Here is a 16643-nt window from a genome sequence, read left to right on the forward strand (position 1 = left end):
TCTGACATCAACTCCCACTCATCTCCAGAACGGGCATCGGCTCTGTCTTTGCTCAATTTTTTTTCTCTTTTTTTTTTTTTCCCTTTCTGGCGTGTATTAAATCTCATCTCCATCTCCTCGGTTGCTGTTGGGCCAGATTGACACCGGCACCGCCTCTCTTCTGATGTGCCTATAACTCCACTTTGGCCCTCTCTCCAGGCCAGCTGCCTGCCAGCTCTGGTTTTGACTCATCTCTGCTCTTAAACCTCGGACCCTGGTGCCAGTCCTGAAGCTCTGCCAGCGGAGTGGTAATGCTCCTTCTCTTTCCCCACCCAAAGTTCCTCCTCAGTGGTTCTTCCAGCCAATTTGAGGCCTTTTTGCTTTTTCTATGGAGAAAATTATGTCTATAATTATGTAATGGCTAGTGATATTTCAAATATTTTTTTTTTTTTGCCAACATTAACAGATTCCTTATAATTTCACAGCCCGTTTGTCCCCAGTGTAATAACAACTATTTTAAAATTTGGCATGAATATCCACAATCTCTTACCCTTCCACCAGAACTACTTTATTTTCATCTAAAAGACCAACTTCACATAAGACTGGAGCGTTGATGTATAGGATGACAGGGGTGTGCAGTGGTTTGTCCTGTTTCCAGGAGGATATCATGCGTTTTTCAAAAACCCCATAACGTTTTATTTTGAATACATTTATATATTTGTATCCTGCAAATCCCACAGGTCACTACAAACTGTGTTAGAGTCTGGCACATACTTTGGTTTTCCCAAGATAAAGTTAATTTTAAACTAGACGATCTGGCAGCTGGAGAAATCCAAAGAGTATCCCTTCTGATCAGCCGCCTTGAATACTTCACGGTCCTCACTCACATATAACGTTGATAAAGTTATAGCTTTGAGACGAGCTCAAGGAAGCTTTAGAGTATTAGTGGCCAATGCTTTGACCGGACTTAAGAATGATTTATAACAATTTTGGGGGAAATGTCTCAAATCCCTCAAGCAATGCCAGTGCGGAGCATGGACTGAGCATTTTTGTAGGGTTGGAAATGTCTTCCTTTTTTCTTTTTTTAATTTTATTTAATTTTTTTTCAACTGTAAATGTTTTACATTTTCATATTCAATAAGTCTAAGCTAAATAGCTTTTTTGTTATGGGTCAATAACAAACAGTTACTTTATTTCTATGAAGTACAAAAACACATTTCACTAATTTTTGACAACAAACAATATCAAGTGTTGCAAAAAACAAAAAAATAGAGAAGTCTAAAAGATTGATGTCATAAACTTTTTAACTTGAGTAATCACGTGGGTTCACATGTTTGGCTTTTTGACAGATAAAACAAATGAAAACACAGCGCTCTTCATCTATGAAAGTTTTCTTTTTTATCTTTATTTTCTCTTCTCGCATCAAGACTGTTTGAAGAAGGAGTAGGAAGAATATCAGTCATGCCCATGTTAACACAACTCTCTCGTTTCATTATTCTAATTAGTCGATGCTTGTGCTGGTCCAACATTTTTCACAAATTAGGTTTTTGAGGTCTCAGTTTAAAAACGGCGTCAAAATAGATAATATTGACTGTGTAATAATGACTTCCTTATCTCGCAGTCCTTCATATCATCGTTATTAGTTGTCATATCCAGTACAGAGACGTATTTTTTGGCGTGCACTCCGGCGCTGATAGGCATGCCTATATTCGCCGAGCCTGTGAGGGAAATCTCTGGAGTCGTGTGAGCAGTTCAGCATCAAACAGCCCAAAATGGTCCACTCAGCTCTGCTCGCTACATATAGTGAACTTTTACAGCTCAGGAGGTAAATTCCTCACTATGGCTGCTGCGATGGAGTCACGGGTTCAAGAGCCTGTTTTTTTTTTTTTTTTTTTTTTATTCTAAATGTGAAATCACTATCCACCAGAGTGAGTCAATATAGTGGAGACCTTTGAATGGGTTTTGCGGACCTCGATCGCTGCGAGAGAGCAACTAAATATTGGAGGTTAGTCAGATGATGCTGAAGTTGGACGGCGGAAAGAAAAGGTTCCTCCAGCTCAAGAAATCTCCTTTCAAATCTCAGACGCAGCGGAAAGAGCTGCTTCAGGAGAGTTACGGCGGCGGTAGCGGCGCTGTATGTTTTACTCACGATGAACAATAAGGAGAAATATTGACTGTAAATTGATTAGGCCGGCCTTTGTGAAACGGAACTTCTCTCACAGCCTTCCACCTTTGGCTGGAAAAACACAAACACAAAAGAAGCTTTGAATGCTGAAAGCTCCATTTAGCAAAGCACAGAGTAACTGGGTTAAAGAGAATAAAGCCTTGGCACAGAATACAAAGAACTAAGAGGGGAACAGACACGTTTTCCCAGATTTTTGCTCTCAACAAGGAAACCCACTCAGAGCAGGAGACAGTACAAGAAAACAGACGGTGGGGAGTGTGTAACTCTTTTTAAAGGAGCACTTCTGTGATTTAGTATTGTAGTTTTATGAAGCTGGGGGACTTGAAAGTCACACATTTTTCTTTCTTTCGTTTTTTTTTTTTTTTAAAAGACTGGCCGCTTACAACAAAGCAGAGGCTTCCTCATCCTGATTTTCAGTCGGAAGCATGAGTCATGTTCTGAATATATCGAGCTCTCACCCCCCCTGGCTTTAGGCTTGGCTCTGGGCCTTTTTTAGGTTTACATGTCCTCCCTGTGTCTGGGTTTTTATTTTTTTTGTTCTGAGGTTCTCCAGTGTTCTCCAATAATCCAGAAGCACGCTTTTGAGGCTGACTGGTGGCACTCTGGTTGTATTTGTGATTGATTCTCCCACATTGTCAGCCTTACCTGCCAGCGATTTGGAATTAAACAAGCTTGTATTGACGATAAATGGGTCACACACTTAGTGACTTCTAAATATTACACATAGTTCTTTTGGGGCGACTCTGATGCTGTTGGTGGGTCATTTTCTAATTCCATGCTTGATGGTTTGATCCTCCACATCGCCTTCTCTATCTGCTAAAGTGTCCTTGAGCCATGTAGATTTTCAACCCCTAGCGCTCCCAGTGGAGTCTGAGTACTTTCCATGGTGTCCGTCGCCATGTGTGTGTGAGTGTGAGTGTCAGTGTGAGAGTGCAAATCGCTCGGAGACTGCTCAAGTGGTGAAAACGAAATCGGTGAAGAACGCTGACCATCATAAGCTTGTCCCAGCGAACAGCCTGATTAAGAAAACATCGGGGTTTGGATCGCTACTAGTTTCCTGAGATGAAATAATAAACCTGTAGCCAAGGTCAAGGGCTGCATTGATCGCCAGCAGTGTGCTGTGCTCTTCCATCCGCCCAGATCTGTCCTCAGGTGGCTCTATAAGCAAAACGCCACCTGACTGCGTACTTCCTCCGGGTCTGGTGGTTTAAAAGTCACTACCTTGTGACGATTGTTGATAAGCTCCCAGAAAAAGACGACCGTTTTCACAGGGATTGAAGTGCTTGTCAAGGAAACCAACTGTGACGTGTGAAATTTGTGGAGCGCCTCTTGAAATGCAAAAAAAAAAAAAGAAAAGAAAAAAAAACACGTATCAAATGACATGTTGTTGAGTCAAGTGCAGCTTTCCTCGACAAAAGTGAGCTTGTAGAAATGAGCAAAGCACAGAGAGAAAAAAAAATGGAAAAATCTATCTTGGCCACCTCCCTAATGAATAAACAGAAGACTGTGCAGGAGGAGAACAGGAGGGTTTAGGAGCAGCTCTGCATTTGGAGAAGGAACACAAAGGAAGGAGGAGCACAGGGAAAAGAGACTGGAACTGAGAGGATATGCTTGTCAGAAGAGAAGAAGGCCTGTGAGAGCAAAGTGAAGTTAATTTAACATGACTAAAGAAAAGCAGAAATACACTGATTGTGGAAGATACTCTGAGCAAAGCCACACACATACCAGCCCTGTTGAACCGTTTTGAAGTAATGTCATTTGAATTATCATTATCATGTTGGCACAGCCACTCTTTTGATTAAATGTGAACTAAAAAAATGGATTACATGAGATTTAATTGGGATTTTAGATGTTTTCTGATGCTTATGGTTTGTGTCAGAACTAAAGGCTACATAACTGTGTTTGAAAGAAAATAAGAAGCGAAAACAGAGCAAAGAATTTTTAAAATAAATTCCTTTAGAACTGTGTTCAGAGCTAAACCAGCATATTTGTTTACATCTGTCAAACGAGGGGGAACAAATCTGCCAAACTCACCTGCTGGTGCCACATACAGCATGTTTCCTTCAGCAGAACAAATAAAACCTATCCCCCATAATGAAAAGTGCCTCTCCTCTTAGGAAACAAACATGATGCAGAACAGCCTGTTTAGATTTCCCTAAATGGTTGCGCTGTTTGTCATTATGTGACAAAGCTCACAAACAAAAGGCAGGAAAATGCACAATTTAATATCTTCCAAGAAATGTGTCCCTGTCAAAGACAAAACGTGGCAAAAAGACTCTTGTGGGAGAACTATTTCAGATGATTGTAAAAATTTAGTGAGGCATGAGTTTGTCTGTTAAGATTTTAAATTATGGAGTCTAGCAGATTAATATATACTTGTACTTATTTCATGAGCATTTTAAATATATAATAGCACTTGTGCCTACTCCAAGCAGTCTACATTCCTATACTGACATTTTCAGTGAATTTTCAGATCTTTTCATCAGCATGTTTGTAGCTTTTTATCGACATTAATTTCAAAATTCTTTTCTTCCAATTTTTCAATTCTCTTTCCTGGTAATTCTTCGTCTCATTACTGAGAATGCATGCTTTAAAACACATGATTAGTATGATGACACATGTTGCCAATGAAGCAAACAGAATTCTTTTCAGTTCTATGCATACTTAAGCATTCCAGATTTGAACAACTCATGCCATCGAGCTGACCTTTAATGTATCGCCATTAGCAGTGACCAGCTTGACTGCAGCAGGTATGGATTTTGGTGTTTTCGAGAATGCATACTTGACAGATTCTCTCATACGGAACATTTTCCGGCTCAGCTGTGGATTTCAGCGCTTGGCGCATTACATAAAACCTTGACTGACGAGCCACTCTGAGGCAGAGGAATGAACGTGGCTGCTGTTCATGCAGCTGACATTACAGGCCAGATTGTAGCTGTCTACTTTATTTGGTTCTGAATCACTGCTCGCATGCATACACAAAGAGCATTTTATTTGGGAGAGTGCACCATGATGCACTGTTGGAAATATGGAAATAGAAACTCAGCACCCCCTGGTGTTAGGATGGAAATCCTCTGGTATCAAACATTTGATGTCATCAATCCATCCATACTTCCATCACACACACACATACACACTTTATTGTAATTATTTAACAAACGATACAACCAGAGATGTAACCACAGTAAAAGGGAAAAGGAGGAAAACATACAGACTCCACACAGAAATGCCTCAGAGTACAGCCTCAAACTAAACTGTCACATTTGTCACCTGGAACAGCAAGATAAAAGGCTTTCAGGGTAATTTAAACAAATTCGTAAACATACGTTTTGGAGCGTGGGAGGAAGCTGCAGAACCGAGAGAAAGCCCAAGCATGCAAAGGGGAGCATTGAAAACTCCACAAGGAAATGACTCCTAGCTCATCCCACACTCAATCCAGGGCAGGACGGGATACAGTCAAGTCGGCATCCAGCTGACCAACTCGGCCCCAAGCTAAGTCGGCCCAAAGGAAAGTCGGCCGCACGCAAACTCGCAGGGCTCTGAAGTCTCACGCATTGAGCGTGACAATCACGCATTTCGGTCTTTTGTAACGTACTCAGGCCACACACTGTATTTCTCACGCTGAAAAAAAAAAAAAAAAAAAAAATACCGGTAAATTTGTCTGGTGCGCCGTTGCTATGGAACTGTAATTCACTGCTTTCAGCCTGGTTTTTCCTCCTGCGAAGTCCACCTGAGCTGACATGAAGTTTGTGCAAAGAAAGAAGGAACCTTATTGGTGCTGAATTGAATTTCATTGGTGAGTTGTGATATTACAGTGTCAAAATAATTTAAATGAAAGTGCATAGCGTGAAATAATGTTAATATTTACATCAAATGCTTAATGATTAAATTAAATATAATGCACTTTTTGAAAAAAAAAAGCTTTAAAATTGACACATTGTTGTCAACTCCTCATTTAGGAACGTTCTAAATGACGTCATCTTCTAATTTGTATAGCGGCTCATTTGCATATCTGGGTCAAATTAGATGATGACGTCATTTAAAACGATACATTGTTGCAAACTCCTCAGTCAGGAAAGTTCTAAAGGACATCTTCATACAGAAAGAAGGAACAGTATTGGTGCAAAGTGACAGAGCTACAGCCATAGAGTCCCGATCACTCAAAGGCAGCTTTTAAATGGAAGTACAGATATTGTCATACATCTATTGTGTTTCATTATTCTTTTGCAAATGAAGAAATGCTATTTACAGTTCCAAATCAAATTTGATTGGTGCCTTGTCTCATGTTATCACCCAGTGACATTTAAATAATTTAGATTGATTTGAATTGATTGAAAGTCCTTTATTTGTCCCACAGGGGGAAAATGCAGTGTTCCAGCAGCACAGAGAAAAGAAATATAAATGGAATAGAAATGTGAAATGTGGAAAATTTTCAAAGCCCAACCACACACAGAAAAAATTAATATAGTTCAAATATAAGTTTAGGCGGCTCTCAAGGGGCCGAGTTGGGGCAGGACTACATAAGTTACCAGGCCAGTCAACACCCAAAAAGAAGCAATAGACCGTTTGATGGTTGACTATATACAAATTTGCAGATTTAATATCATGCTTTATCTGTATAAATCACTTTCCCATTATGCTTGTGCCAATAATAAACATGCATTAAATACTAGCCCAGGGGTGTCAAACATAAAGCCCGTGGGTCAAAGTTGGATCTCAAGAGGTACCAATCCGGTCAAAGCAAATTATGAAAATTCCGAAGAAAACATTGACTTTTTTCAACAAATGTCTTCAGCTGATGAGAGACAACACTGAGACCGGAGGTGAGGTATCAGTAATGCTGCCATGACAGACAGCTGTCTCTTTGCAAAAACACAAACACAAGCAAGCAATAGCAAGCCATGCTGTCAGGGTGTGTTTGTGAAAACATACATATTGCAACACATAGAAAAGTGTTATTCTATTCATTTTTCATAAATATATTTCACTGTATTTTTCAGTAGAAGTTATGAATGAAATTGGCTTTTTGATGAAGTTTTGTGAAAATATAGACATTTCTGCACAGCAACAAGGAAAAGAGGCTGAAAACTAAAGGTTAATATGCTGCTGTTTTACCAGTCAGGCCCACTCAAGACGAAATTAGGCTGTATGTGGCCCCAAATGAGTTTGACACACCTGTACTGGACGATACACGGGGAAACAAGTTTTTGGCTGCTGTTCTGTAGTTTTTCAGCTTTTTAGATTGTCATGCTCATGTATTTTACTCCCTAAAAGTTCATATGATTTGATACTCACACACATGATCGCACGCGCCAGTCCAGTCTATCATGGTTTTCCTGTTTCAATTTGATCTAAATAAGTACAATACAATGAATCTGCTACACACATCCGCTTCGCCTTCAGATTAAAAGCTACACGGAATAAAAGAGCAGATACAAAGAGACAGCTGTCACTAAACATTATGTAGACCAAAGAAATAGGTGATATAGTTTATTTTAATAGCTGCATGACATTATTGTTGTGAATATTCCGAGAAATCAGCAACGACTTTCAAGATAACTTTTATCTTGAAAGGGTTTAACAGGATGCCAGTAGGGTGTTATGTAATAGGGTGACTTAACGGATAATTCCTTTGACAGTCGGAGTAATTCCGGAGCACTCTCGTAATAAATATCACTTTTAATGTGTTAAGGATAATTAAATGAGCTCGGTGAAGAATCTCGGTTTGTTAAACTAAACCGTTTCCTGCTCGTCCCGCTCGAACCGTCCCGCTGGTCGCCCGGTTCGCTCGGCCTGTCATCATGTGGGTTTTCGGTTACGGATCCCTGATATGGAAAGTAGACTTTCCTTATGAGGAGAAGAGAGTTGGTTACATAAAAGGCTTCAGCAGGCGGTTCTGGCAAGGCAGCACCGACCACCGGGGGGTCCCTGGCAAGGTGAGTCTATTTCACAGGCTGTGCGGCCGTCCCGTTATACTTGGAAGAAAAAAAAAACCTTAAAAGTCACAGAAATGTGTTGTTGTTTCACTCAGTGTTTGCAGCCCACGACATGATTCTGCTTAAACATCATGTTAGATTCTTCTAAACATTTTGTATTAAGTAATGCCCTCCAATAATCAGCATCAAGGTGAAATAATTAAGTGAAACATGTTTGATGCAACCCTATTTTCAGATTGGACAATACGATATTTTATCTGAGAACACTCTCAGTTATGGTTTTAAGTTATTAATTTCATATTTTATTACATTATTGCCTTGATTACGTTCAGAATGGCCAAACCATCAACGTTGTTGGTTTTTATAAATCCACTTTAAAGTATTATAAGTTATTATTGAAAACCAGTCATTTTCAGTTTATCATTCATTGTAGAATTACATTCTACTCATTGTCTTATTGACACATCTTTTTCTCATAGAGTAGATTTTAATAGCTTTCATTAATGTGATGGAATTTGTTACACTTTAGTCTTAGATTAATGTCATTTCAGGTGAAAGGTTTTAGTTTGAGTTTAATTTGCTTTAACCCACACAGGAACACCATCAACCTCCAGACTTTTAGTAACTGTGTGACTATACCTGAGTATGAAGTGATGAGATGAGATTGTGTCTTCTTCTGTCCTGTATTGCTTTTCTTACAGGTTGTTGCTGCAGTGCAGTAGTTCCACACTTGTTTGGTTCATGCATTTTAAATGCATTGTTTACCTTGTCTCACCATCTTTCTATTCCCCTTTACAGCCTGGCCGGGTCGTCACGCTGGTGGAGGATCCTGAGGTGACTTTTACTCTGTTTTCACATCAGATTTTATTGAGTTTAGTCCATCTAACCAAAATGAATCACAGAATAGACACACTCGATCAAATGTCCAAAATGACTTTAAATCGACAAGGTCTTTTGTTCTTCGGATGTAGAATTCTGTTGTCATTTTCTGTCCTGGAACACTTATACTTCATTATATTCCAGCTGTGAATTTGCAGGCACATCCTCTCTACAATGGCGGATTTCAGCTCTTTGTGAAGGTTTTCAATTTGATTTAGGTCAGGACTCATTGTGGGTCATTTTAAAACAGTCCATCTTTCTCTTTTCAACCAATTCTTCGTGCTGCTGGATGTGGGCTTTGGTTTATTATCCCTCTGAAAGACCCAAGACCTTTCCCTTAAACCTCTTTTCCTGACACTGGATAACACATTTCTCTCTTAACATTTCTTGGTAGTCTTCAGATTTCATCATTTCTTTGATTCAGTCAAAGTCATCCAGTACCAAAGGCAGTAAATGCAGCTGCACAGCATGATAGAAGCTCCTCTTTCCTTTCAAGAAAGTGGGCTGTACTTTTTCTTAATGTGATCATTTCAACACCACGGAGCTCCGCTTTGGTTTGGAAACCCGTCAAGCAGGGTCCGAACTGGAGAGAGAGGCAGACGACCACACACGTGGTTCATGTCCTGGAGCAATTTGTTTATGGATCGTGGGGAAATGCCACCTAAAACTGAAGGAGCCACTCGGGCCGGAGCTCAGGTCAAACTGGGGTCATTCTCACTGTGAGTGTTGTCAAACACAGCAGTGGTTTGTGTAACTCTCTGCCCTTCCTGGACTTTGTCCATGTGGCCGGGCTTCGTTTAATATTTGCTGAAATCACTCCGTCCACCGAGGCTCCTCTAATTCGTCAAACTTTTCTTGTTATGCAGTAATTTTTGACGTTTTCCAAAATATTCTGGTTTTACACTCGTGCTTGGTTACCATCTACTGGAAATATTGGTGACTTTTTTGCTTGGAAAATATCAATACTATATTAGTGGGTGATCAAGGCAGTTGCTATGATGTCTGACTTTGATAATTGCAAAAATTAAACCAGCGACTTCTAATAATTAGACATATATTCACAGTTCATGTCGCTTAAATAATGAACTGCTAATAAAATTGCATTTTAATTGCACGGCAATAGTATTTTATGACTGTCTGAACAATTCACCCGCTGCAACAACATCTCTGATAATTAAGAACTATGAGAAAGGCCAATGTCTGACTGAAAGAGGCTAAAATATGAAATATATTTAAGTGAAAAAGTGAGTTCTGGTGTTCACTGACTCCACAAGCTGCAGGAAAAAATGTCTTTTCTTGTAAACAGTCCACGATTTCACATAAAGACGACCACAAGGTCAACAAGAGCTCCTCAGAAGAGGAGATGACGCCCCAGCCATAATGATGCTGCTGTAGCATGCAGACTTCTGCACAAGAGCGTTCTCAGAGGTGACTTAGAAGTGTGTCTACAAGTATTTATAACAGCTTTCAAGTAATTGGTTTAATATAAGCACCATGTGGGAGAGGGAAGAGTCCAGAAGTCCAACTTCAGCTGAGGATAAGAGTGATTCTTTGATTATTGGAGCACTTTATTGGTAAAAAGAGAACATTCTGAAATAATTGTCAGGGTTTGGTAACATTTAACATGATGTTTTTTCGTTATTAAGGAATTCTTTATATCTTAAAATGAAAACCTTTGACTCCGTAGTTATTTTGTGATTATTTATGGAATGCATGAAATTGATTTGCTACTTTTTTAAAAATTATCATCTGGATATATCAAATATCTACTTGTCCAGCTTTTTAAGTAAGATTCCCTTCGCATTCTTCCTTCTCTTCTCCTTCAGGGGTGTGTTTGGGGCGTCGCCTACAAGCTGCCTACCGGCCGAGAGCAGGAAGTCAAGAGCTACCTGGACTACAGAGAAAAGGGCGGCTACCAGGTCATCACGGTGACCTTTCACCCCCGTCCGTTGGTCGGCCCCTCGCCCAGCCAGACGCTGCTCTACATCGGCTCCCACGACAACCCCGACTACCTGGGGCCCGCCCCCCTGGAGGAGATAGCCAACCAGATCGTCAGCTCCACCGGCCCGAGCGGCAAAAACACCGAGTATCTGTTTGAGCTGGCGGACGCTGTGAGGACTATCCTGCCCGAGGACTCGGACTCACACCTGTTCTCTCTGGAAACGCTGGTCAGAGAGCGTCTTCAGAACGGACTGAAACTCTCATACCAGGCTGAGTCTGATTAACGAGTGGAATTTGATAGATTATTTATATATTACGCTGATTTCTTTCTCAGGGTTTGAAGAAAACTGACGGTATGTTGACTTTGTGTCACCGGAAAAAGGACATTACGGATCAAATAAATGTGTTTTAAAAGTCCATTCATAACAAGAACAAACAAATATGTGTAAAACACAAAGCGGGTTTCAATAAAGCAACATGGAGAACGTTTTGAATGAATGTTTTTTAAAGTATCACAGAGATAAAATGCAGCTGACCTGCATCACAAAAGTGAATTAAACAGGATTCTGCTCTGTTTTACTGACTTGTAATTTAGTTTTTGACCAAATACCTGTAGAAATAATGACTTCACCTCCACTGCTGTAATTTGTGCTCGGTACTAATTAGCAGTTGTTAGGCATAGTTAAGCATTAAAGATGACGAACGTTGTAAATATTTCACCCAATAAACATCGGCACGTCAACGTCACCATTGTGAGCATGTCAGCATGTTAATGTTAGTGTTCAGCTCAGAGCGCCGCTGTGACAAATTGCAGCCTTTCAGAACGGCGAGCGTGGCGGGAGCTTTTTCTTCCCTCTCTGTCGTTCTCCGCTTGGCCTTGTTTTTTCCATGCAATCAACCACAAAAAAAAAAAAAACATTACCATAAACATAATGATGGTTCCATTATACTGCCTTTTTGTGGGACTAATTTAGATTAGAATGATTTTTTTTTTTTAAAAATGGAGTGTTTCTCAGAAAGTTGTGATTCTTTTGCGATCTCTAAAGCTCACTGACGCCAAGAAGAAACCTTCAGGTTTGAGCTCTGCGCGGGGAACCATGCAGATGCACACAGATAAAGATGGAGTTTTTCAAGGTCAGTTCTGCAGCGCGTCACTCCGAAACAAGATACACCTCACTTCAAGAATGATGCAATGAATTTATTAAACAGGAAATGGTACATTTCCAGCGCTGAGCTATAAAACAATGTATTTTTGCTGTACAGCAAAGGTTTTCACAGGAAGGGAGAACGAGCTTTACAACTGTTGTTCCCACACAATGCATACATGTTCTCCTTTTTATTAGAAACATCAAGTCATTACAACTGTTACAAAGTGAAAGCTCTTGTCAGAAATATTTAAATTAATCTCTGTTAAATGTACCATGAATTCATTTTTAAGTAGTTTATTTAAATAATATAAATAATAGTTTCTCCCAACACTTATTTCTTTTAGTTGTGATTTCTTCTTGAAGACTGAGGGAAACCAAAACAACAAACAAAAAAAAAATAACTTGACCCCCAGATTTATTCTGCCCCCTTTAGCGCCGCCTGGGGGGGCCCCCTCCTGCATAGGAATAATAGTTTTTACAAGATATACACGTTAGTACCTATTGTAGGTATACATGCTGATACGTGTTATTTATCTTGAATATATAATTTATATCATACATGCTGTACATTGAAACACTTTTCCATGATAATGGTGGGATTTTAACATAACTGCATTTATTCCAGAAAAATCTATTGCTTTCACTTTTCATGTTTAAAATCTTGTTTTTTTTGGTTTCGTATTTAATAAATGCATGAACTCTCCAAATTCTCAATGAAACTACCACAGGGTGAAATACTGAGGTGTGAAACGTTCTGAATTGAGGTATGTGGCAGGTGTGGTAACTCAGCTGAGTGTATTCATTCCGCAAGAACAACAAAAAAACTAACGGCAGACCTTTCTGTCTAAAGTGGCCACCTTTGGGGCTGCTGAGCTGCTTGGCCAGACAAAAACAAACAAGCCAAGTTAGTTAAATATGTGAAACTATTTTCCCCAGATCTGCTTTCCCTGCAGGGTTTTACTGAAGGCCAGCAGTGGCACGTCGAGGTTCCAGAGGGAGAGCTCCCGGCCGAGATTATCGGACCGCGCAGGGGCCTGGAGTTCCCAGCAGTACTAAAAGGTGTGATTATGTTTTCTGTCGTCGTGGCCGGTCAGTCTGCGGCGGACCCGGGAAGGCAGATGGCCATCTAGGCGTAGTAACAGGGCGACACCAGCAGGTCCGTCAGCACCAGCAGCTGGTCGTCGGTGAAACTCTGCCGGTGCTCCTGCCAGTTGTCGTGGTGCGTGCGCCTGAACTCCGACAGGGTCTTCTTCACAGTCATCTGCGGGGGTGCAATCCGTTTCCAAGTGTCAGTAAAGTCTGATCAACACTAGAGTGGACATGTACATATAAAGAAGAGCCGAATTCGTGCACTAATATACATCAGCCCAGAGGGATGTGCTTTACTTCTCTGTGTTCGAACGTTCCCATTAAACTCCTGCCATAAAGAAGATGTTGATAGCACTTCTTCCTCTTGCTTCATTTGTTTTGAGCATTGAAAAAAAAAGTAAAAGGCGCTCACCCGCTATTATCTATTCTTACGATAAAATCCACACTTAGGTTTTATGGAGGAAACTAGAACAGTGCTGCATATGACTTGCAAAGTGAAGAAGTCCCGGTATTGAGAGGTAAACAAAGCCTGCTCCCCCTTGATCATCCAGTGTGAACAAAATACTGGAAAATGCAGCGTATAATCCAGCAGCATCAGACGGCCTTTTGCTGCATTGGTGTAATTTGTTTACACAAATTAAAAACTAATGAGCAAATAGTTACTTATTAATGTTAAAATGCCAGATATAGCCATTTAAATATGCAAAGAAGGAATTATTTAAAGTAAAACAAGCTCGGAGTGAGTGGTTTGATGGGCTAACAAGGACATAAAAAACAAGGAATGAACTGATGATCACTATAACTAAAGATGTATTCATGACTTAAACATCGTGAACATTTGTGTTACACCAACATCTTCAAAACAACAATCAAACTAGATTTTCAATAAAGAAATTACCCAGAGTTGGTATGAAATGTAGTATTTCTGTCATTTCATACACTGGAATTTGCACAAATTACTCTTTCGACAAGCCTTTATAAATCATCCAGTTACAAACATTTGTCGACACGGATTTTTTTTCGGCTGTAAGTTATTGTATTTTCTCTGTCATCCTTTTCACTTTGCAACAGCAGAAGCACTAAAGTTATCATCATCAGTGGCTCGCTAATGTTTTATTCACACTCTGCTCTACGGATTACATTGTATGTCTTCTTCATGCCTCAAGAAAGGCCAAAGACACAATTTTCTCCTCAATTGGACAATGAAATTGTATTGTTTGTGCTCATACTGTTTTTCCGTGCTGAGTGTTTATGCACGGCTCTGTGAGTGTGTGTGTGTGTGTGTGTGTGAGTGTGTGTGTGTGTGTGTGTGTGTGTGTGTGTGTGGGGACCTCTATAGGCTGGGGGTCGTTGAGATGGTCGCTCAGGTCCATCAGGATCTGAGGCATCCAGTCTGGGACGTCGTAAGGGCTCGACAGGATGCACGCGCCGAGGCCGAGCACTCCGGCGTGGCGCCGCACCAGATCTGCACACACACACACACACACACACACACACACACACACCCACACACACACACACGCACAAAAGGGAGAGTTTAAATGGGTCTTAGAATTTCAAGGTTCACGACTCCCCTAGGATAAAAAAGGGTAATAGGGCAACTATTACTGTGATTGCCTCGCAGTGTGACGGGGACGTGCACGGAAATGTGTGTTTGTGTACCTGTGGAGGCCAGCTCCCCCCTGGCCTTGGGGAGGCAGGTCTGACTCAGCGTCTGGAGCTGTGTCTGCAGACTGGAGTCCAGAGGGAAGAACTGGCACTGCAGCAAACCGCTGAGGGTGGTGCACGCCATGTCCCTCACCTACAGGGGGGAAGGAGAGCGGACGGAGGGAGGGAGGGAAGGACAACAGCAAAACCTGAATTATGAGAAATCAGGAAAACGTTAAAAAAATCATAAGTGACAAAAGAGGGAGGCGGCGGAGAGCAGGGGGCAGCTTTTGGGGAAGAAACGGATGCGCAATTCATTAAAAGAAGCAAGTGCGAGAAGATCAGGGGCGAGCAAGGCACACGGGACAGAGACGAGCAGGCAGGGCGGAGGAGGAGGAGGAGGAGGAGGATGATGATGGTGAGGAAGAGGGATAGAGGCTGAGTTGAGCTGAGGTAAAATTCCCTCGCAGAACTGGCTTCCTGCATCACTTTGCATAAATTATGAATAAGTGCTGAGTGATGTCTGATGCACTGGAACAGACAATGATACAAAGACCAAACATCCACCTGCCGCACGCTCACGCACAGTTAACAAAATATTATGGGAAGTAACTGCGTTTGTAATTTGGACCACACAGTTTAAGCACAGTGGCTATCGATTTCCACCTGTGCTGTACATCCAGATCAATGCAAGCAGACGGTTTAAAGGCTTAAAAGCCGGACCGGAGGGACACGGACTGCGCGAAAGCTGACGTAACCCAGCATCAGAACAGGTTATATATCCAGCCGTGAAGTCCGTTTTATTGCGTTCAGTGTGCAGACATTGATATGTAATTTGGAGGATTAACAGTCTAAATAAATCAACACATTTTTGGGGACTTCAGTTTGATTTACGACGCTATTTTTAGATCACTTAAATTACTGCCGACAAAGGCGCGCCAGACAGCCGCGGTGCTTCATCAACATCCCTGTAACTACAGTGAGGAATGAGGTAGGCTGTTATTTTTAAGCAACACCCGTGAACAGAGAAGAAGGATTAAGATTCAGCGTGGAAGAGACCAGGGAACAATAAGAGGCCCTTTATAATCTTCTGACAATTACACCTAGCAGAGGCGCAGCACGAAACCTGCATTTGGTGCCTTTTTTTGTTTTTGTTTTTTCTGAGCGTCACCTCGAGCTGTTCGTCCAGCAGCAGCTGCATCACCAGCGTCCGGATGCGCAGGACCTCGGCGGGCACGCTGAGCAAAGTAAACAGGTTGTAGAAAACCATGATCTGGAGGTAGGTCAACACGGAGAAGCGCGCGTGCCACGACCTGCTGGCCGCCATCTACGGAGAGGGAGACAGGGAGGAGATAATGAGAGAAACAGAGATGCACCTGGAGGATCGGAACATGATGTCTTCTGCAAACAAACTACATTGTGGACACAAGTTATCATGTGTGTGTGTGTGTGCACAGGAGCTATATGTTATGTGCACAAGTTATTAGCTTCTGAGAGGAAGTTCATTTTGTATCGGTTTATGAGTCTCTGCCAGGCAATTAAATTCGACTTTCATTTCAAGCACAACAAGAAAACCCTTCAGACACAACAATGCTTCAGAACATGTTGACACAGTTGAAATATGTTAATCTGAACTGGCCTTTCATAAAGCCGCGCACGGCAGATAATGTAGCGCCGTCGGGCAAGTTGATGCGTTTTTTTTTTAATGGACAACAGGGAGAAATGACGGGAACGACTTCTCACACTTTGCATCTATTAGTACGCGGTCCTGCAAGCGATTAAGGACTCTCAGTGATTCACAGTATAGGCTGCACGGGCTCCAGAGTGTTCAGAACACAG

The 16643-nt window shown here is 41.3% G+C and overlaps 2 protein-coding genes across 2 annotated transcripts in view; one reads left to right on the forward strand and one right to left on the reverse strand.

The window, feature by feature from the left end:
- Positions 1 to 7796: 7796 nt before the first annotated feature.
- Positions 7797 to 11905, forward strand: chac2 (ChaC, cation transport regulator homolog 2 (E. coli)). The gene is made up of 3 exons (XM_030098057.1): positions 7797 to 8100; positions 8899 to 8934; positions 10806 to 11905. The coding sequence occupies exons 1-3, from the start codon at positions 7966 to 7968 to the stop codon at positions 11202 to 11204; spliced, it is 570 nt and encodes a 189-aa protein (XP_029953917.1). The 5' UTR covers positions 7797 to 7965; the 3' UTR covers positions 11205 to 11905.
- Positions 11906 to 12837: 932 nt separating this feature from the next.
- psme4b (proteasome activator subunit 4b) overlaps positions 12838 to 16643 on the reverse strand; it is a 34502-nt gene continuing 30696 nt past the window's right edge. Inside the window, exons 44-47 of the mRNA XM_030098926.1 lie at positions 15976 to 16131; positions 14820 to 14958; positions 14489 to 14622; positions 12838 to 13329 (exon numbers count right to left, since the gene is read on the reverse strand). Coding sequence (XP_029954786.1) covers positions 13195 to 13329; positions 14489 to 14622; positions 14820 to 14958; positions 15976 to 16131 — 564 coding nt within the window. The 3' untranslated portion in view covers positions 12838 to 13194. The remainder of the gene's footprint in view (positions 13330 to 14488; positions 14623 to 14819; positions 14959 to 15975; positions 16132 to 16643) is intronic.

The sequence above is a fragment of the Salarias fasciatus genome, chromosome 8 (assembly GCF_902148845.1).
Source record: "Salarias fasciatus chromosome 8, fSalaFa1.1, whole genome shotgun sequence".
Lineage (NCBI taxonomy): Eukaryota > Metazoa > Chordata > Actinopteri > Blenniiformes > Blenniidae > Salarias > Salarias fasciatus.